Raw genomic sequence first — 24,227 nt, forward strand, 5'->3', positions numbered from 1 at the left:
TTAGATGTTTTTTTAAATTTTTGCAATACTATCAATTTTGCAATTTTTGCAGAATGTGTGGGGGGCCGATAAACAATTAGCTGCGGGCCGCAAATGGCCCCCGGGCCGCACTTTGGACACCTCTGATCTAGAACTTATGTACAGGAGCTCAAAGGTGGTACTTTAACTTTAACTTTAATCAATGCGTTGCTAAATGCAGGTCCTTAACGTTACCGCTTACAATAACAATATTGATAATACTCAGTTAATATTCAGGACTCAAAATGTCAATGGATATTGTTGGCACTTTTTGGACAGTTATTTATTGGGTTTTATGGTCGGGATAAACACAACAGACGCAATGACGTCATGGCTTCCATTGCCGCTATTGTAAGCACATTTACGTTTATGTGCGAGAGACAATGCATTAAAAAAAGACACGTGTTCTTGTTTCTCATAAGGATTGTGAATTTTAGGCAAAATTCCCCAAAATTCCCTTTTTTGTCAGGTCGCTCTTGAAAAAGAGATTTTAATCTAGTCTTTTAATTTAGTCTTTACCTGGTTAAATAAAGGAAATTGATTGATTGAAGTAAATAGCAATACAGTCATAAAAATAATTTCAGTCAGTTTGTTTCATACACAGTGTTGAGGCGCTCCCTTTTATTAATAATAATCATCACCATTAAGGCAAATAAACTGCATTTTTTAGAATCTTTAATGTCATTATCAAGTATCATTGTCATTGGAGGATGAGGCTAAATATGTTACACAACAAGAGCAAGCCAGGAGCAAGCATTATAATAGCTAAGCTTGAAACAACACCAATAAATAGGTGCTAAGTAAAGTTTAAGAAGTGCAAATGGGACCATGTAACAGCAGAAAGTAAGTAGATATTTACATAATATTAACAAGTAGATGCATGAGAATCTTGAGAGAGGATAATATAACAACTGTTGGTGTCATATTGACACAGTCAGTACACGACATGTAAGAGGAGGCCGCATCGCTCCATAAATTGGTGACGTCGATACCAAGGGTAGTATGAGGATGTGATCGATACTAGACTGATTAGATTAATATTTAGATTTTGTCAGAATCATGTTTTTGTTGTGTTTATTTACATTTTATAAATTGAGGGAATGAATCCCTGGACACAGGAGGACTTTGAGACCTAAATGCATAGTATTTAAATGAGAGTATATAGTAGATTTCTGCCACTTTTGCTTTTGTTTAGTTATTGTTTACTATTGACTTTGTTTTGCTCAAACAATAATATATAATAAAATCGGGAACGAGTTTAAGTATTGTGTTGTAATTGTCAAACTGTCAATAGAACTACCCATTAATACATAAAAAATGTACAGTTAATACATAGTTATCGGTATCGGTCGAGATCACTCACAGATAATCGATATTGGAATGGGCAGCATAAAACCCTGGTCAGAACATCCCTAATAGTACACTATGTTGCCAAAAGTATTTGGCCACCTGCCTTGACTCACATATGAACTTGAAGTGCCATCCCATTCCTAACCCACTGGGTTCAATATGATGTCAGTCCACCTTTTGCAACTATTACAGCTTTAACTCTTCTGGGAAGGCTGTCCACAAGGTTGCAGAGTGTGTTTATAGGAATTTTCGACCATTCCTTCCAAAAGCGCATTGGTGAGGTCACACACTGATGTTGGTCGAGAAGGCCTGGCTCTCAGTCTCTATTCTAATTCATCCCAAAGGTGTTCTATCGGGTTCAGGTCGGGACTCTGTGCAGGCCAGTCAAGTTCATCCACACCAGACTCTGTCATCCATGTCTTTATGAATCTTGCTTTGTGCACTGGTGCACAGTCATGTTGGAAGAGGAAGGGGCCCGCTCCAAACTGTTCCCACAAGGTTGGGAGCATGGAATTTTCCAAAATGTTTTGGTATCCGGGAGCATTCAAAGTTAATTTCACTGGAACTAAGGGGCCAAGCCTAACTTCCGTGAAACAACCCCACACCATAATTCCTCCTCCACCAAATTTCACACCCTGCAAAATGCAGTCCGAAATGTACCGTTCTCCTGGCAACCTCCAAACCCAGACTGGTCCATCAGATTGACAGATGGAAAAGTGTGATTCATCACTCCAGAGAAGGCGTCTCCACTGTTCTAAAGTCCAGTGGCGACGTGCTTTACACCACTGCATCCGACGCTTTGCATTGGACTTGGTGATGTATGGCTTAGATGCAGCTGCTCGGCCATGGAAACCCATTCCATGAAGCTCTCTGCGTACTGTACGTGGGCTAATTGGAAGGTCACATGAAGTTTGGAGCTCTGTAGCAACTGACTGTGCAGAAAGTCTTTGCACTATGCACTTCAGGATCCGCTAACCCCTCTCTGTCAGTTTACATGGCCTACCACTTAGTGTTGTTCCCAAACTCTTCCATTTTCTCATAATAAAGCCGACAGTTGACTTTGGAATATTTAGGAGCGAGGGAATTTCACGACAGGTGGCATCCTATGACAGTTCCACGCTGGAAATCACTGAGAGCGGCCCATTCTTTCACAAATGTTTGTAGAAACAGTCTCCATGCCTAAGTGCTTGATTTTATACACCTGTGGCCGGGCCAAGTGATTAGGACACCTGATTCTGATCATTAGGATGGGTGGCCAAATACTTTTGGCAATATAGTGTATATGTAACATAAATTGATTGCTAGACTGACTAGTAACCATATTTTATTTTCTGTTACATCTGTTACACAAGCTTTCGGGAGACATGGCCTTTTTCCTCTTTTTTTACATCTCATATCCTGAAGGACATGGCAGAGACTTTCCCTGAATTAAAGCCGTGTACTTGTGTTGGTGGGGGCAGGCTTTGGTGGGTCAAAATCCACAGGACCCCTGTAGGTTAATACCCCGGTCAGTAAACCTTTTTGCCATCTGACCCCGCTGCCCCACACGCCAAAGATTACTGACGGATTTAAACTGCTCGGGAAGGCATTCCGGCGTCAATGTCACACTAACACCTCATTTATTTGTCATTAAAGTCATACGGAAAACTCAATGTTTTTTTTTCAAAAAAACAAGTTGAAGTAATCCATTTCAAAGTCATCGTAACACCTTGTTGCAATTTGTGCGACCAGACAATTCTAATATGTGGCCTCACAATGCAGTGTAGGGGAAACATCATTTGGCGTATTAAACTTATGTAACTACATGTGACCTATTCGCTTGCAGCGTCCACGCATAGTGCAAGCTTACTTTGCCTTTGGCCAAAATTCCCTCTGATTAGCATTCTACCTAATGGGCACACATGCACACACTTGAACCTGATTGGCAGCACTTGATCGCTTTCTTTAACTGCTTCACACTCAAAAGCACACACACACACACACACACACACACGGCATGCACTGTGTTTCCCCTTTCACCCCAAAGCGTGTCCCCAAAACCTTACTTTTTGTCACACATCACATTATATCACATTGCATTTAGTCAAAAAGTCACCCATGCTTGACAAAGCCGCCTTATGTAAGCCAACCTCAAAGTCCAGGAGCTGCACCCCTAAGCACGCTGCATTAAGCAGCACAGGCACCCGCTCCTTTTGGAAACGCACAAGCAGTCATCGTTAATAGTCCGAGAAAAACGCTGTAGTGCAAGATCACATTTTGAACACTTCTGATTTGTTCAAAGTTAGAATCAGTTGATCAATTAAAGGCCTACTGAAATGAATTTTTTTAATTTAAACGGGGATAGCAGATCCACTCTATGTGTCGTACTTGATCATTTCGCGATATTGCCATATTTTTGCTGAAAGGATTTAGTAGAGAACATCGACGATAAAGTTCACAACTTTTGGTCGCTGATAAAAAAAAGCCTTGCCTGTACCGGAAGTAGCGTGACGCCACAAGTTGAAAGGCTCCTCACATTTCCCCATTGTTTACACCAGCAGCGAGAGCAATTCGGACCGAGAAAGCGACGATTACCCCATTAATTTGAGCCAGGATGAAAGATTTGTGGATGAGGAACGTGAGAGTGAAGGACAAGAGTGCAGTGCAGGACGCATCTTTTTTTCGCTCTGACCGTAACTTAGGTACAAGCTGGGTCATTGGATTCCACACTCTCTCCTTTTTCTATTGTGGATCACGGATTTGTATTTTAAACCACCTCGGATACTATATCCTCTTGAAAATGAGAGTCCAGAACGCAAAATGGACATTCACAGTGACTTTTATCTCCACGACAATACATCATTTTAATTCTACACATTTTTGCAACATTGAAAATCATTAGTAAAACGGAGGCTTCTCAGAGGGTGGGATAACTCCTGGAAATGACTGTCTTAGAATAGTCAAAGGTGTAGATGTGTGTGTCCAAGTTTAAGGAAACGGCAGGCTGTCTTCTTCTAATGGATTTATTACAATCTTTGCAAGCTGGGTAACGTTTGCTGTGGTCTGGAACAACATGGCACACAAGCAACTATGAGAAATGCAGCCAATATTACATACAGATAATGTGTCATGAGACATCCCTCCATCCATTTTCTACCGCTTGTCCCTTTCGGGGTCGCAGGGGGTGCTGGAGTCTATCTCAGCTGCAATCGGCCGGAAGAAGGGGTACACCCTGGACAAGTCGCCACCTCATCACAGGGCCAACGCAGATGCGAATGTAAATTAAATACACAGAGGACATAAGTGAAGGAAATTAAATGAACTCAAATATACCTACAAAGGAGGTTTAAAGAAGCAAAATGTACATGCAGTTAGCCTAAAAAGCATGTTAGCATCGATTAGCTTGCAGTCATGGATTGACCAAATATGCCTGATAAGCACTCCAGAAAATCAATAAAATCAACCAAGCTCACTTTTGTGCAGTCACGTACAGCATTAAATGTTTGGTGGACAAAATGAGACAAAGGAGTGGCATAAAACACGTCTTTCTGTGGCAGTATCGGAGAAAGTTGTACACGTAAACAAACTACGATGAGTTCAGGGATTGCTGAAATTAGTAGGACAAAACGGCGCTTGCCAAATACTCTTATCAGTGAAGCATGTATAGCATAAACAGTGGGATTTCCAACAATTAGGAAGGTTTATGTCATGTTTGTTCTTCTACAGAAAATATAATAAAACAAAAAAATAATTTTTTTCTTCATCTTTTTCCATTTTCACACATCTCTGAAAGAGGTCCAGGGAGCCACTAAGGCGGCGCTAAAGAGCTGCATGCAGCTCTAGAGCCACGCGTTGCTCACCCCCACATTAGTGCAATACAAGTAAAAATACTAGACTAGAGATGTCCGATAATATCAGCCTGCCGATGTTATCGGCTGATAAATGCTTTAAAATGTAATATCGGAAATTATCGGTATCGTTTTTTTGTTGTTGTTTTTTTAAATTAAATCAACATAAAAAACACAAGATACACTTACAATTAGTGCACCAACCCAAAAAACCTCCCTACCCCATTTACACTCATTCACACAAAAGGGTTGTTTCTTTCTGTTATTAATATTCTGGTTCCTACATTATATATCAATATATATCAATACAGTCTGCAAGGGATACAGTCCGTAAGCAGACATGATTGTGCGTGCTGCTGGTCCACTAATAGTACTAACCTTCAACAGTTAATTTTACTCATTTTCATTCATTACTAGTTTCTAGGTAACTGTTTTTAAAGTGTTTTACTTTCTTTTCTATTTAAGAAAATGTTTTTTATTTATTTATCTTATTTTATTTAATTTTTTTATTTAAAAAAGGACATTATCTTCACCATACCTGGTTGTCCAAATTAGGCATAATAATGTGTTAATTCCACGACTGTATATATCGGTATCGGTTGATATCGGTATCGTAATTAAAGAGTTGGACAATATCGGAATATCGGATATTGGCAAAAAGCCATTATCGGACATCCCTAAAAAATACATATAATATAAATAGTCCAAAAGACTGTCTCACACACATTAAAAAATATTGCAGGTTACCGATATTGCATAGATGATATTTCAAGAGTTCAGTATTTGCAAAAACAGAAACATTTGATTTTGTTCCATTTCAGAATTGCACATTATTTATTGTGAAATGTTTCAAAATTTAATTGATTCACATGTTTTTCCAGTCTGCTCGCTTTTGTTTTAATTGCTCTATATGGCAGCTGTTGAAACAGTCTACTTACCGAGTATCAATTCACGTTAAATCCAACAGTGCCATATTTAGTTACCTTTGTTGCACGTGAACTCACGTCGTGTTGCAGACTCCGCCAGCTCAGACAAGCACTTCTGCAGCACTCGGAGCGGATTCCATGCCAACAAAAGCATACATTCCTGATAAAAAACACTTGCACGTTCAGTAACGCTACACTTTTCAAAATGCGCTGGCTAAATGCTTATTTACTTTGGCCATGCCATAGACTTGCTACTCATTATTATTGGCGATTTTACATGGCGATGCGATTTTACATGGCTATTTCAACATCTCCAAAATGGGTAATGAAAACTACAACTAAGATGCACATTGCAATCAGCTGGTGTGTAATAAGTACAAAATGTCGATCAATGTTCTCATTCATCCAGGTCATTGTAATCTCAGGGCATTCAATCGATCGCAACTGGACAGTTTGGTTTGTCTTAGAAGACGTTTCTCCTCCGAGTAGGCTTCATTAGTTCATGCTCATAGACTTAGATTGGTCAGATCTAGTCAAGCGGCTGGTGCCAAAGTTTTATACTTCAAAACCAGGAGGGTGTGCCTGGGCAAGTAGGGTTTCGCCCTATCGTAGTGAGAAAAGCAACTGCTACGATGCATCAAAATTGATGGAATGCACAATCGGTACAGCTTTGATAGCTCACGTCTACTGTGCAGTTACAGTCAAATAAACATAGAACACACAAAAATAACAGAAAGGCATTCCAGTTTATAGCGTAATTAGTCCGAATTTCTATTGAGTGTCCCAATGGCAGAGGAGATAAAACATTGCGAATCTTGTAGACTTGGCTGGCAGTGATTTGTAGCGCCTTCCTGAGGGCATAAGCGTGAACAGCAGGTGTCGTGGATGTGTGGGGTCAGTCAGAGGTGATCTAATGGGCTCTTTGAGTGATGCAGTTATTGAGAAGGTGAGTATTGGATGATTGAGGTGTAGAACTGTTGGAGGAGGTTGGGTCTGACTCAGAATTTTCTGAGCTGTCAAAGAAAAAATAGCCGTTGATTTGCTTTTTTCTAGATGTGACCTGAGTGGAGTTTCCATTTAAGAGAGTTGGAGATGTGAGTGCCCAGGAATTTGAAAGAGTCTGTGATGGAGATTGGTTCAGAAGCGATGTACAGCGGGGGATTTTAATGCGGGGTTACGGGTGAAGTTGACAATGATTTCTTGCGTTTTAGCTGTATTGAGTTGGTTTGTTGTCTTGGCACCAGTTTACTGTCTGAGCTATTTGCTGACGATAGTGTTGTTTGTTATTGTTTGTTTTGAGTCCAATTATGGTGGTATCATCTGCATATTTTATCGTGGAGGTGAGGTTATTTGTGTACAGAGACAAAAAGCCATCTGGACCTCTAAGGGTTAGAGGTCCAGATAGGACACCACCCATCCTGACTCTCTGTGTCCTTGAGGAAAGAACATTGTAAATCCAGTAGTTTGAATGTTCATTTCCAGGAGTTTATTTAGGAGATTAGCTGGGTTGATTGTATTGAATGTGGAACTGAAATCAATAAACAGAATGCAAGCAGGTCAGATCAGGTGTGATCTATTGGCGCGGCATGCAAATGGATAATTTTCCAATTTTGAAGTGGTCATGTTTTTTAAGTAACTTAAAATGATGTGTTCAAACGTTTTCATTATCACAGATGTCAGCACTAGGAATGGGGATGACAGGTCTCGAATTTTTACTTTTTAAGGTCAAAGCAAGTGTTTCCTTAAAGGAGGGCTCATATTTTAGGGCAGTGGTCCCCAACCTTTTTGTAGCTGCGGACCGGTCAACGCTTGAAAATTTGTCCCACTGACCGGGGGGGGGGGGGGTATTTTCTTTTTTCTTTTTTTGTCATAAAGAAATACAATCATGTGTGCTTACGGACTGTATCCCTGCAGACTGTATTTATCTATATTGATATATAATGTAGGAACCAGAAATATTAATAACAGAAAGAAACAACCCTTTTGTGCATGAGTGTAAATGGGGGAGGGAGGTTTTTTGGGTTAGTGCACTAATTTTAAGTGTATCTTGTGTTTTTTATGTTGATTTAATAAAAATAACATTTTTTTATTAATTTAAAAAAAAAAAAAATTAATTTGTTATTTTTTTATTTCTTGTGCGGCCCGGTACCAATCGATCCACGGACCAGTACCGGGCCGGGTTTTAGGGCACCAAGGAAAATTGGAAGGGCACTAAGACAAACATTATTTTCTTTTGAGGCAAGGGCTCCAAAGCATGCATGTATGAATGCATATATATATATCTATATATAAACTACAGTATAGTCAAGGTTTCTGTGGTTTATCCGTTATACAGTGCTCAATACCGGGGTAAAGCGGAATATACGTTAGGTCAAGAAAAAACACAAGAGGCTATATTATCCCTACAAGCCTGTTTCACGGGTTTCCCTGCTCGTCAGGGCATTTTATGCTCTTCGAAATCCCCTGACAAGCAGGGAATCCTGCGAAACAGGCTTGTAGGGATACAATAGCCTCTTGTGTTTTTTCCTGACCTAACGTATATAAACTACAGTATATAAACTGTTTTTTTAAAATTCATTATTAATATCAACTTGTCAGCTTTTTGTCATTACATGATGCCTTTATCTCTATTTTTACATTTTGATAGAGGGAGGTGTTTTTTGAAATTATTTATTTATGTTTTTAAGTTATGTACATTTATATGTACATGTAGATGCTGTACCGGGACATATCCATTAGGAGTTTGAGCAGACATATGCCGTATAGGAATTATCTATACACAATAAAACATTAACAAAATGATGTCACATGAATGTTTTTTAAAGTAACACCTTGGTGACATGAAAAAACACAAGACATGTAAAAAAAACATGGCGTTTTTCTTTTTGATATTAATATAAAACTCAAAGCAGTTTGGCTAATGAAGATGAAGTCTAATAAACAAGCTTTGTTCTTCTCCAACCACGCCTCATTGTAGTTCAGTGCAACAGTTTGGCCAACAAAAATGAAGAGTGGCACCTCTCACATCGAATACACAATCTTCACATCGAATACACAGCATAATGTAAGGACTTCACCACTGATTCCCACAAAACTTTGTGGATGCAAATCCTGATACAAATGCAGATGGAGGACTTTAGTCCACTTGCATCAGGGCCAAGTAGGGAGGATGGAGCTCTACTTGCATGGCCGGAGCGACACATTATGTCCGTGTGCTATCCCAGTATTACCTTTTTGTTACTCCCGGTTGTTTTATTCCTCAAGGTGCGCCGTACAAGACAGGTAGACCAGCCTGTACTTAAAGGCCTACTGAAACAAAATGTTTTTATTCAAACGGGGATAGCAGATCCATTCTATGTGTCATACTTGATCATTTCGTGATATTGCCATATTCTTGCTGAAAGGATTTTGTATAGAACAATGACGATAAAGTTCGCAACTTTTGGTCTCTGATAAAAAAAAGCCTTGCCCCTTCCGGAAGTAGTGTGACTGATTGTTTACACCAGCAGCGAGAGGGATTTGGACCGAGAAAGCAACGATTACCCCATTAATTTGAGCGAGAATGAAAGATTCGTGGATGAGGAACGTGAAAGTGAAGGACTAGCGTGCAGTGCAGAACGTATCTTTTTTCGCTCTGACCGTAACTTAGATACAAGGGTTCATTGGATTCCACACTCTCTCCTTTTCTATTGTATTTTAAACCACCTCGGATACTATATCCTCTTGAAAATGAGAGTCGAGAACGCGAAATGGACATTCACAGTGACTTTTATCTCCACGACAATACATCGGCGAAGCTCTTTAGCTACTGAGCTAACATGATAGCATCAAGCTTTACTGCATATAGAAACAAAACAAATAAGTCCCTGACTAGAAGGATAGACAGAAGATCAACAATACTACCAAACTCTGGACATGTAAATACACAGTTAATGCTTTCCAGCTTGGCGAAGCTTAGCAATGCTGTTGCTAATGACGCCATTGAAGCTAACTTAGCTACGGAACCTCGACAGAGCTATGCTAAAAACATTAGCTCTGCACCTATGCCAGCTCTCATCTGCTCATCACGACCCGTGCTAACCTGCGTTCCAGCGATCGACGGTACGACGAAGGACTTCACCCGATCACCGATGCGGTTGGCGGCCCGGAGACAGAGGAAGTCAAGGTGAGGTCGTTCGGCTAGCGCGTCTGCTATCCTCAAAGTCCTCCTGGTTGTGTTGCTGTAGTTTGCCGCTAATACACCGATCCCACCTACAACTTTCTTCTTTGCAGTCTTCATTGTTCTTTAAACAAATTGCAAAAGATTCACCAACACAGATGTCCAGAATACTGTGGAATTTTGAGATGAAAACAGAGCTTTTTGTATTGGATTCAATGGGCTCCGAATACTTCCGCTTCAACCGTTGACGTCACGCGCAAACGTCATCATATCGAAACGTTTTCAGCCGGAAGTTTGCCGGGAAATTTAAAACTGCACTTTACTAATCTAACCCGGCCATATTGGCATGTGTTGCAATGTTAAGATTTCATCATTGATATATAAACTATCAGACTGCGTGGTCGGTAGTAGTGGGTTTCAGTAGGCCTTTAATACATGAGCTCGACTGGGGAGATGGTGTGGAGAAATACATTCCATCCCTCTCCTTTCTTCCTCTTCCTGCTCCTCCTCCTCACCAGTGGTATTAATTAGCAACAGCAGATGAGCGAAGAGAGAGGGAGCCTGAAGGGAGACCAGGTTCATGTCAGGTTAGCTTGCATGACATGAGTAACGTCTTTCACTGTCCGTCTCTCTTTCTTACGCGCAAGTCCAGTAAGAAAGGTGCATCAAAGACTAGTTCATAAACACGCACACAGTCCCAAAACTGTATAGATCAAATGGTCTCAGCCGTGGCCCCACCTCATCCATTCAGTTTTTGGATGTGTTTTTATTCACTCAAGTGTAAATGTGACCCATAGACCCTCCTTTCCTCAAAGGGACTGCTCTGCCTTCAAGTGTCCTCATGTTGACTAAGGGCTCACGTGTTTATCTTATATTCACACACACGTTTTTTCATGTGGGAGCAGAGACCAAACCAATGAAGATGTCTTTAAAAAAAAAAAAAAAATTATTTAAAAAAAACAAAAATATATTTATTCATTTGATAGGGAAATCATAATACAGGTACTGAGAAAACATACACTTTTAGTGTTAATGCAGGGGTCGGCAACCCAAAATGTTTAAAGAGCCATATTGGACCAAAAAAATAAAAAATAAAATCGGTCTGGAGCTGCAAAAAATAGAAGCCTTATATAAGTGTTATAAGACTAGACTTCCTTTTTTATTTTTCGTTACATAAACTCATGGTAGTGCAGGATAAAAAAGCAATAAGGTACATATATAAATAAATAAATAAATATATATAAATAATATATAAATATATATATAAACTAAATAAATATATATAAATATATATAAATAAATAAATAGATTACTGTACAGATAAATATATTGCACTTTTCCACATGCGTCCACGTTTATGGATGCATGTTATATTGTCTTTTTTATTCCAGCGAGTTAATCCAAGGAAGGCAACGCATGATGTGTCTATATTAGCTGTATTAGCTTACTATCGAAATGACTTTAAAAGTCTTATATAAGTGTTATTAAAAATACATAACATTTTGGACACCTCTGATTTGTTCAAAGTTAGAATCATTTGATCAATTGAATAATTGAGTAATGTGTTTGCTTACTATGTACAGCTATTGTAATAAGGTCAATTTCTGATGCTACCGTACAATATATGGTTGTCATATTATGTTCCAGTTCCATTCACACATTTAAAAAACACTTTAAGACCAATGTCTTGAAAAAATATATATCACTCTTGAATCAACACAGTAGTTAATACTATGATCAAAGTTTATTAAAATACTAAATGTGGGCTATAAATGATAATAAAAGTATAATTGTTTGTATATAGTATCTAAATTGGTGCAAAGGTTTAACACGTGTACAAAGATATTTCACATGCCTTTACCGTGTATATAATTGAACTGTGTTTATGTTGTGTATAATGTGTATTTATAATATGTTGTACAAAGGACATTTAATAATTTTCGAAAGTTCATCTTGTACTTGACATTGTTTATAGGGTTAGGCGCAATAAGTGTTCAACTTCAGCCTAAACCCTTTCGGTCTGCAACATTTTCATTTTCAATTTATGAATGTACAACTGTTGACAATTGACAGGAGAATAATAAACTATAATAAAAAATCTCTTTGCCATCACAAAGCGGTAAGAATGGCTAACAAATGATGTCGTCACAGTTAACAACAAAATTAAGTGCCATCCATTAGTGCAGAGGTCGGCAACCCAAAATGTTGAAAAAACCATTTTGGACCAAAAAAAAAAAATCGGTCTGGAGCCGCAAAAAATGTAAAGCCTTATATAAGTGTTATAATGAAGGCAACACATGATGTGTTTATATTAGCAATGTAAGCCTACTATCAAAATGACTTTAAAAGTCTTATATAAGTGTTATAATGAAGGAAACACATAATGTAAGTGTCTATATTAAATATATTAGCCTACTATCAAAGGCTGATGCAAATCTTTGTTGACAGAAATTTTGTATTTACATTTTAATTCTACACATTTTTGCAACATTGGAAATCATTAGTAAAATGGAGGCTTCTCAGAGAGTGACATAACTCCTGGAAATGACTGTCTTAGAATGGCCAAAGGTATAGATTTGTGTGTCCAAGTTTAAGGAAACGGCAGTCTGTCTTCTTCTAATGGATTTATTATAATCTTTGCAAACTGGGTAACGTTTGCTGTGGTCTGGAACAACGAGGAACACAAGCAACTATGGGAAATGCAGCCACTATTACATACAGATAATGTGTCATGAGACATGCACTTTTTTTTCTTTTTACAAAAAAAAGAATACAAAAATACAAAAACTTAAAAAATTACAGAAAAGTAATAAAAGTAAAATAATAACACACCCTCCCTACATTACAGTCACAGTGGGTAGCAATGTACTGCCTTCCTCTTCATCACAAGCAGATAGAGAATCACAATAACTGACTAAAAGGGAAAAAAAAGGTAACAACAAAAATCAAAATCACAAACCTACAGAGAAGTGTCACCGAATAAAAACAACAACAACAAAGAAAAAAAGAGTTGCGGTTAGTGAAAAGGTTCATTGTCAACAGTGAGTGTCACATTTATACTATAGTGCAGTGGTCACCAACCACCGGGCCCCGGCCCGGTACCGGTCCGTGGACCGATTGGTACCGGGCCGCACAAGAAATTAAAAAAAATAAAAATAAAAATTATTTTTTCTTTTTTAAAAATTAAATCAACATAAAAAACACAATATATACATTATAAATCAATATAGATCAATACAGTCTACAGGGATACAGTTCGTAAGCACACATGCTTGTATTTCTTTATGACAAAAAAAAATATTGAATCGGTGCTTGTTGTAACCCTCTCAAAATAACCATTTCCCCCCCCCCACATATGATGATACATACATTGAATTATGCAAGATGTCCATTTCAGGCAACATTTTTTGGCCAAAATAATTTGAGTGAGTTTATAGTAGTGATGGTAAAAGATACCTCATTGAGTGTATGACACACTCACTAGCTGTATTGAACTGATACTGTGACAGTATTTGATAATGGTCATCTGCCATCTTGGAATAAAACAAGCACTACATTTGACCTGCAAATAAAATTAATAGTTTGCAAGCGTAATTATTTTGTTTTTTTTAGGAATATAAATGCACAAAAAAACATTCTCATTTACCTTATTTGGCGTTATATGATTAAAAATGATCCCACATTTCTGGATTTACCTTTTTTTACTTTAATTTTCTTTTTTTTCCTTTTTGGATAAATAAATTTTATTTTCTTAGTTCCATTCAGATCAATAATATATTAATTATAGTTTAGGGCATCACTAGTTTTTACATAGAAATAGCAAATACATTAAATAAAGACACATGACATTTATACTGAGAGAATGTTGACACTAAGCACATTACATTGATTAAAGAAAAAACATTTTTACAAACAAAAGATTAAGGTAACAGCCTAACAGGTCTGTGCTGAGATTTTAACCCTCCTGCCACTCATAGTTGAAATATCATCAAATAAACAGGAAAATAAATGAGTGAACTTACTTTTGGCGTTCCGATGGTCTGCAGTGAGTCTGAATGATAAAACTTTCTGTGGATCATGTGAAAACCATTCTGGAATGTTCAACATTTTTCAGAAGGGTAATATGTTAATACATAGCATACCATAGTAGGTATAGTTTATCAATAGAATAGAATAAATTGAAAAAAAGTAGAATATATTGATCCCGTAGTGTAATTAAACCAATTTTGTTTGGTTTGCTGTCATTGTTTTACTTTGTATTTGCACTACAGGATCACAACCTATTATGTTTCTATTTATTCTATTCTATTGCTATTTTCTTCCTATTAACCTATGTTATTTATAACTTACTATATGTATGTATGTGTGTGTACACGTGTATGCACATGTATATATATATATATATGTGTATGCACTACCGTTCAAAAGTTTGGGGTCACCCAAACAATTTTGTGGAATAGCCTTCATTTCTAAGAACAAGAATAGACTGTCGAGTTTCAGATGAAAGTTCTCTTTTTCTGGCCATTTTGAGCGTTTAATTGACCCCACAAATGTGATGCTCCAGAAACTCAATCTGCTCAAAGGAAGGTCAGTTTTGTAGCTTCTGTAACGAGCTAAACTGTTTTCAGATGTGTGAACATGATTGCACAAGGGTTTTCTAATCATCAATTAGCCTTCTGAGCCAATGAGCAAACACATTGTACCATTAGAACACTGGAGTGATAGTTGCTGGAAATGGGCCTCTATACACCTATGTAGATATTGCACCAAAAACCAGACATTTGCAGCTAGAATAGTCATTAACCTCATTAGCAATGTATAGAGTGTATTTTTTTTTAAAGTTAAGACTAGTTTAAAGTTATCTTAATTAAAAAGTACAGTGCTTTTCCTTCAAAAATAAGGACATTTCAATGTGAACGGTAGTGTACATGTGTATGTATGTAAGTATAATTATGATAAATGATAAATGATAAATGGGTTATACTTGTATAGCGCTTTTCTACCTTCAAGGTACTCAAAGCGCTTTGACACTATTTCCACATTCACCCATTCACACACACATTCACACACTGATGGCGGGAGCTGCCATGCAAGGCGCTAACCAGCAGCCATCAGGAGCAAGGGTGAAGTGTCACAAATTATAAAGGATAAATGGGTTATACTTGTATAGCGCTTTTCCACCTTCAAGGTACTCAAAGCGCTTTGACAGTATTTCCACATTTACCCATTCACACACGCATTCACACACTGATGGCGGGAGCTGCCATGCAAGGCGCTAACCAGCAGCCATCAGAGGCAAAGGGTGAAGTGTCTTGCCCAAGGACACAACGGACGTGACTAGGAAGGTAGAAGGTGGGAATTGAACCCCAGTAACCAGCAACGCTCCGATTGCTGGCACAGCCACTCTACCAACTTCGCCACGCCGTCCCTCTTTGACTCCTTGTTAGGGTAACAGGACTGAGTGAAAGCACAGGGACGTCACAAATGTGAATCTAAGCTTGTTTTTTTATGAAAATAAACTTCATGTATAGTTTGGATAAAAAGTCATTCAAATATTAAAAAAATACAATATTTTTGATGGATTTAAAAAATATTTAATTTATTTTATTTTTATTACGATGTATTTCATGGTAAAGTGAACGTTTAGGAAGCTGGGACAGGCAATACATTACATGCAATTTGTGTTAAAGGTAGTAGTATATATATATATATATATATATATATATATATATATATATATATATATATATGTGTATGTATATATGTATGTACATGTATATATAGGTATGTGTATGCATGTGTGTATATATGTATGTGTGTGTATATATGTACAGTATATATGTACATACATATATATGTGTGTGTATATATATATATGTGTGTGTGTATATATGTACTGTATTTTCCGCACTATAAGGCGCACCTAAAAACCTTCAATCATCTCAAAAGCTGACAGTGCGCCTTATAATCCGGTGCGCCTTATATATGGACCGCTATTGAGCCGCAACAGGTCTCGCAACTACGGGATGCATAACGGAACCCCAGCCTCTACTGTAGCGTCTATTCTATGCGCCTTATAATGCGGTGCACCTTGTATATGAACAAAGTTTTAAAATAGGCCATTCATTGAAGGTGCACCTTATAATCCACTGCGCCTTGTAGTGCTGAAAATACGGTATGTAAAAATGTGTATATGTATGTGTATATGTATATAAATGTGTATATGTACTGTATATGTATACATATATATGTGTATGTATATACTGTGTATATAAATACAGTGTGTATATAAGTGTATGTATATACAGTGTGTATTAATGTGTATGTATATACGATGTGTGTATATATGTGTGTATATACAGTGTGTATATATGTATGTGTATGTACACTACCGTTCAAAAGTTTGGGGTCACATTGAAATGTCCTTATTTTTGAAGGAAAAGCACTGTACTTTTCAATGAAGATAACTTTAAACTAGTCTTAACTTTAAAGAAATACACTCTATACATTGCTAATGTGGTAAATGACTATTCTAGCTGCAAATGTCTGGTTTTTGGTGCAATATCTACATAGGTGTATAGAGGCCCATTTCCAGCAACTATCACTCCAGTGTTCTAATGGTACAATGTGTTTGCTCATTGGCTCAGAAGGCTAATTGATGATTAGAAAACCCTTGTGCAATCATGTTCACACATCTGAAAACAGTTTAGCTCGTTACAGAAGCTACAAAACTGACCTTCCTTTGAGCAGATTGAGTTTCTGGAGCATCACATTTGTGGGGTCAATTAAACGCTCAAAATGGCCAGAAAAAGAGAACTTTCATCTGAAACTCGACAGTCTGTTCTTGTTCTTAGAAATGAAAGCTATTCCACAAAATTGTTTGGGTGACCCCAAACTTTTGAAAGGTAGTGTATATGTATGTATATACAGTGTGTATATATGTATGTATATACAGTGTGTATATATATATATGTATGTATATACAGTGTGTATATATATATAGTTATTGGGCTAAATCTGGCACTTCGGGTACAAGATTTTGTGCGAGCTTATGTGTTTCATGTGTGCTGGTCTGACAGTAAAGCTCTTTGACTCCTTGTTAGGGTAACAGGACTGAGTGAAAGCACAGGGACGTCACACATGTGAATCTAAGCTTGTTTTTTTTATTGTTTTTTTATGAAAATAAACTTCATGTATAGTTTGGATAAAAAGTCATTCAAATATTTAAAAAATACAATATTTTTGATGGATTTAAAAAATATTTTATTTATTTTATTTTTATTAGGATGTATTTCATGGTAAAGTGAACGTTTAGGAAGCTGGGACAGGCAATACATTACATGCAATTTGTGTTAAAGGTAGTAGAAATTAATATTTTTAAACGGCATTTCAGTCTGACTCATTGGCGGCGACCTCTTTTCATGCGTTCATTTCTTTAAAAGTGGTCTTATCCCAAAATTGAATCATCTGTCGAGCTTGACGTATTGACCCGCCTGCTGAATACAAAGAAACATGACTACTTAACTATTTTTGATAAACTCCCGTGCCAACGCAGTGCGGCCTTCACACATGTGAGACATTCCTCAAGAAGGGGCAACATGCGTCTGTAAACATGCAGTACTGTGCCCACGTTAATTAAAAAAAAAAAAACACTTAATTGGTGTCAGGTCACTTCTTTTAACAACATGTCTCTTTCCTCTTTGCAGAATTCAATACGACACAACTTGTCCTTGAACAAGTGTTTTCTGAAAGTGCCTCGCTCCAAAGACGACCCTGGAAAAGTAAGTTGGGATGCGGCTGAAAGGCTGGCTGTGCACAATGGACGCCGCGATTACTTTTCCGCGTGTTCCCGTGCCCTCGTGCTGGGGGATTTTGGAGCCGTTGAGAAATGAATGAAGAGGGGGTAAATGTTTCAATAATTCACAGCCGATCCTTGGGTTTGAGTAGTCTGCGAAGACACACAAACGAGCAGCTCCACATTGATTCGCCTGAGTCGGACCTGACCGGCACCTTAATACGCACCTTCGGATCGAAGCGGTCGATAGCTCAACATGGGGGGGAGACGCTGAACGTAACGTGGACTGTTTGAAGCCACTGAGGGAGGCGAGGCGCTAAATCATGCATGTGCTTACGTTAATTGGCTGTGTACTGTTCAGCGATGTGGGACTGAGAGACGGGGAGCAGATGAGGCAAAGATGAGGGCGTTAAGATGGGAGTGTGTGTGTGTGTGTGTTTGTGTGTGTGTGTGTGTGTGCGCGCCCGGCCCGAATCAACCTCCTGAATTTTCTCTGCCGCGTTGGACCTCCTCGGAAGGGAAGGAGAGAAAATGAAAAGGGAGAGAGACCAGGAGGAAATCAAGGGGCTCAAAGCAATTGATTTGATCCTCTCTCATTGTTTATTTGGGATCTGGTGTGCACGAGCGGAGGAAGGAAGCATGCAAGCAAGCGGCACCCGCAGCGAAGTGGAGGAACTCTGATTGGATGCAGACGTGGACTAACCGCAGATGAGGAACGTCCGCGCTGAGAATAGGCCTCAGATGAGCTGGAAATTAGTTTTCTCGTCCCGCACTCCGAGGACATCTGAGAGAGTGAGAGGAAAATACGCCGCTGGTCAGTTTATGAATGCAGGACCTGATTTACTGAGATCTAAATATCCTGCGCTAAACGGCGCGTGCAATCTATAAAATAGTTTGTACTATTAGTGGGCGGCTTGCGTGTGATCTACTAAGACTCCGTGGGAATATGGAAAGTACCGTATTTTTCGGACTATAAGTCGCAGTTTTTTTCATAGTTTGGCCGGGGGTGCGACTTATACTCGGGAGCGACTTATGTGTGAAATTATTAACACATTACCGTAAAATATCAAATAATATTATTTAGCTCATTCACGTAAGAGACTAGACGTATAAGATTTCATGGGATTTAGCGATTAGGAGTGACAGATTGTTTGGTAAGCGTATAGCATGTTCTATATGTTATAGTTATTTGAATGACTCTTACCATAATATGTTACGTTAACATACCAGGCACGTTCTCAGTTGGTTATTTATGCGTCATATAACGTACACTTATTCAACCTGAGGTTCACTATTCTTTATTTATTTTAAATTACCTTTCAAATGTCTATTCTTGGTGTTGGGTTTTATCAAATAAATTTCCCCCAAAAATGCGACTTATACTCCAGTGCAACTTATATATGTCTTGTTCCTTCTTTATTATGCATTTTCGGCCGGTGCGACTTATACTCCGGAGCGACTTATACTCCGAAAAATACGGTATTATTGTAGTTTTCATTATTTTCCATTTTTTTATTTTGCACTAAAACATAAATGATTGAACAATTTGTTTCATATGAATTCATTATAGTACAAAGCAAGTATAACGTTAAACTTAGATTTGGTTGAATTAGTATTCACGTCATTCCACATGAATAAAAAAGTGTGGGGGAAAAAAAAAATGTGTAAAGGGGTGAAGGGGACCTCTAAATAAAATTCTAAAGCGCCAAATTAACTGATTGGAATAATGTTTAAAATGGAAAGTTTCTGAGATCGATATGATACAGGATACAAAGTCTTAATATTGTACGAAAATTCAGTAATGATTGTAAATTGTATATAGGCGATTAGGCTGTGATGATGATTTGGGCGGTATAGCTTGGTTGGTAGAGTGTCCGTGCCAGCAACTTGAGGGTTCCAGGTTCGATCCCCACTGCCGTTGTGTCTTTGGGCAAGACACTTTACCAACCTGCTTCCAGTGCCACCCACACTGGTTTAAATGTAACTTAGATATTGGGTTTCACTATGTAAAGCGCTTTGAGTCACTAGAGAAAACGTGCTATATAAATATAATTGACTTCACTTCACACTATATATTTTAGACATACTTTTTTATTTATTTTTTATTTTTATTTATCTATTTCATTGATGTGCATTTTTGATCAATAGACAATTAAACTCTAACAACAAAACACATATTTACTCACCTATGCTTGAGAAGGAACAGGATGAAGAAAATCTTATATTTCCCGCCCCCTTCAACATAAGTAGTTAATGGATAGCCCAGATTCACAAGAATACAAACCAAACAAATACATCCAAATATAATGAAAACAAACAAAAAACACACAAAAAAACAAGTGCGAAAACTTCATGAAGTACAAACCGAACAAAAAATAATATACACTTCACGGGATGATACAATACAAATACAAAACCAGCCAAAAAATAAGTAAAATAATAAATACAAAGCAAAATGTAAACACTTAGATCTTATTGTTCTTGTCTTTATACATTTTTTTCAATTGGAATATATTTCTACAATCTTTTATCTCATTGTAAAGAGAATTCCATAGTTTACTTAAGTAGTTACATCGTGGAAATTCAATCAATCAATCAATCAAAGTTTATGTGTATAGCCCTTAATCACAAGTGTCTCAAAGGGCTGCACAAGCCTCAACGACATCCTCGGCTCAGATCCCACATCAGGGCCCCCCAATTTGCTCGTGTGTACTAATTTGTGTGTCTGTGTATCAGTCCGAGTGTGTGGTTAAGATCCGCAGACGTGTGTTTTAAGTTGTCTGTTTGTCCCTAATCAGAAATGTTGTCTACTTACATGTAGGGTTGTACGTTATACCGTTATTAGTACAGTACCGCAGTATTAATGAATCATATTTGGTACTATACCGCCTCTGATAAGTACCGGTCCGCCCAAATTTGTAGTATCATCCAAAACTAATGTAAAGTATCCAAACAACAGAAGACTACATGATTATTACATTTGAACAGAAGTGTCGATAGAACATTTTGAAAGAGAAAGTAAGCAGATATTAACAGTAAATGAACAAGTAGATGAATATATTGTTTTCTACCACTTGTCCTTAATAATTTTGACAAAATAATAGAATGAGAAATGACACAATATGTTACTGCATATGTCAGCAGACTAAATTAGGAGCCATTGTTTGCTTACTTACTAATAAAAGACACGTTTTTTTGTATGTTCACTATTTTATTTAAGGACAAACTTGCAACAATAAACATATGTTTAATGTACCCTAAGATTTTTTGTTAAAATAAAGCCAGTAATGCAAATTTTTGTGGTCCCCTTTATTTAGAAATGTACCGAAAAGTATCGAAATAATTTTGGTACCAATACCAAAATATTGGTATCGGGACAACACTACTTACACGTGACTTTTGCGACACTTGAGCTCGCCCGTCCAGATTCGTGAGTGTGGAATACAATGTCTTCAGAAGTGCGTTCGTGTAATACAACCTGCTTGTGCGTATCTGAGGTGTGCCTACATTTAACCAACCACGCAGTAAGCAGTCTTGCGGTGCATCTACGTTCACGCCACTTTATTTTTCTTTTTGCCGCTCAAGGTGCATGTGAGGGAGGCTGCACCACTGTGCTCAAGATGCAAAAAATGCCTACATTAAGAATGTTTTATCATATAAGATGTTATTAAATATACAATACAGGCCAAATGTTTGGACACACCTTCTCATTAAATGCGTTTTCTTTATTTTCATGACTATTTACATTGTAGATTGTCACTGAAGGCATCAAAACTATGAATGAACACATGTGGAGTTATGTACTTAACAAAAAAAAAAGGTAAAATAACTGAAAACATGTTTTATATTCTAGTTCCTTCAAAATAGCCACCCTTTGCTCTGATTACTGCTTTGCACACTCTTGGCATTCTCTCGATGAGCTTCAAGAGGTAGTCACCCGAAATGGTTTTCACTTCACAGGTGTGCTTGAAGCTCATCGAGAGAATGCCAAGAGTGTGCAAAGCAGTAATCAGAGCAAAAGGGTGGCTATTTTGAAGAAACTAGAATACAAAACATGTTTTCAGTTATTTCACCTCTTTTTGTTAACACATGTGTTTGTTCATAGTTTTGATGCCTTCAGTGACAATCTACAATGTAAATAGTCATGAAAATAAAAAAAACTAAAATAATTCTATGTGAAAAAAACAAACGTCATTAAAAGATATTAAATGACACCAAAACGCATCATTTGAGTTTGTTTTTTATCACCCCCCTTAAGTCGTACCTAAGCTATGAAATCACAATAAGATGTTGCTGAATAGATGATATTTCTCCTTTTTTAATTTGTTTTAATTTGTTTTAATTTTTATTTTTTATTAATCAATCCAACAAAACAATACACAGCAATACCATAATCATAATCTAAAAGTAATGAAACAAAAATGATTATCAATAACAACAGTATCAATATTAGTAACAATTTTAACATAGCAGTGATTAAAAATCCCTCATTGACATTATCATGACAGACATTTATAATAAAAAAATTAAATAAAAATTAACAATAGTTTCACAGTGGCTTACACTTGTATCGCATCTCATAAGCTTGACATTTAATTATTTCTGACTGGACACATTTGTTGAAGTAGGACGGAGGATTCTCTGTCCATTCAGAGTCTTTGCGGCGCACATACTCCTCTCTGGAACTGTCTAACGCAAAACGGTGCACCAAAACAGTGACGAGTGTTGATGAATCACATTGCGCGTGCTGTGTAATATAGTGGCCTTTTCTCCTGCCAGTATTGTGGCCGTTTTGTTGATCAGCATATATTTTTTCATTCTAATAAAGACAGAGACGCAAAATGGATTATTCTGCTCACTTTAACACATGCAATGTACTTTTGCACATTTGATCATATCATATAGTCTACAATAACACCACAATTTCATGACTTTGTAGAGGTGTGAACTACGCGTTGTATATTACTACACTGGAACTGTACTTCAGAGTACAGTCGTCCCTTGTTTATCGCTGTTAATTGGTTCCCCACATGACCACAATAAATGCATTTCCGCAAAGTAGGAATCATTTAATACTAGAGATGTCCGATATTATCGGCTGATAAATGCTTTAAAATGTAATATCGGAAATTATCGGTTTCAAAATTATCGGTATCTGTTTCAAAAAGTAAAATGTATGACTTTTTAAAACGCCGCTGTACACGGACGTAGGGAGAAGTACAGAGTGCCAATAAACCTTAAAGGCACTGCCTTTGCATGCCGGCCCAGTCACATAATATCTGCGGCTTATGACACACACAAGTGAATGCAAGGCATACTTGGTCAACAGCCATACAGGTCACACTGAGGGTGTCCGTATAAACAACTTTAACACTGTTACAAATATGCGCCACACTGTGAACCCACACCAAACAAGAATGACAAACACATTTCGGGAGAACATCAGCACCGTAACACAACATAAACACAACAGAACAAATACCCAGAACCCCTTGCAGCACTAACTCTTCCGGGACGCTACAATATACAGCCCCGCTATCCCCTACCCCTCCACCTCAACCTCCTCATGCCCACCTCAACCTCCTCATGCTATCTCAGGGAGAGCATGTCCCAAATTCCAAGCTGCTGTTTTGAGGCATGTTAAAAAAAATAATGCACTTTTTGACTTCAATAGTAAATATGGCAGTGCCATGTTGGCATTTTTTTTCCCCATAACTTGAGTTGATTTATTTTAGAAAACCTTGTTACATTGTTTAATGCATCCAGCGGGGCATCACAACAAAATTAGGCATAATAATGTGTTAATTCCACGACTGTATATATCGGTATCGGTTGATATCGGTATCGGTAATTAAGAGTTGGACAATATTGGATATCGGCAAAAAAGCCATTATCGGACATCTATATTTAATACAAATCAAATACTTTCATAGCTAGGGCATAAAAAACTGTTTACTACCTTTTATTTTATTTTTTATACATTATGAGAGCCCTCTAGATGTGAAATAACACCCTTTAATCACCTTTACACTCTTTTAATCCAATAAAGTAATGTTGCCTGAGGCTGAGCGAATCAGTAGCCAGATATTAAATGATGCATTTTGATTGGTTTAGTGACCTATGTTGGCCAATGCTACTGTAGTATTGATATT

The 24,227-nt window shown here is 37.6% G+C and overlaps 1 protein-coding gene across 9 annotated transcripts in view; it reads left to right on the forward strand.

The window, feature by feature from the left end:
• The window catches only part of LOC133654230 (forkhead box protein J3-like), a 296,340-nt gene that overhangs the window by 152,791 nt on the left and 119,322 nt on the right, over nt 1-24,227 (forward strand). For all 9 annotated transcript variants that reach the window (XM_062054406.1, XM_062054407.1, XM_062054408.1 and 6 more), the window contains one exon: nt 17,987-18,061. In XM_062054406.1, the coding sequence (XP_061910390.1) occupies nt 17,987-18,061 (75 nt within the window). The remainder of the gene's footprint in view (nt 1-17,986; nt 18,062-24,227) is intronic.

Source organism: Entelurus aequoreus, linkage group LG07, assembly GCF_033978785.1.
Source record: "Entelurus aequoreus isolate RoL-2023_Sb linkage group LG07, RoL_Eaeq_v1.1, whole genome shotgun sequence".
Lineage (NCBI taxonomy): Eukaryota > Metazoa > Chordata > Actinopteri > Syngnathiformes > Syngnathidae > Entelurus > Entelurus aequoreus.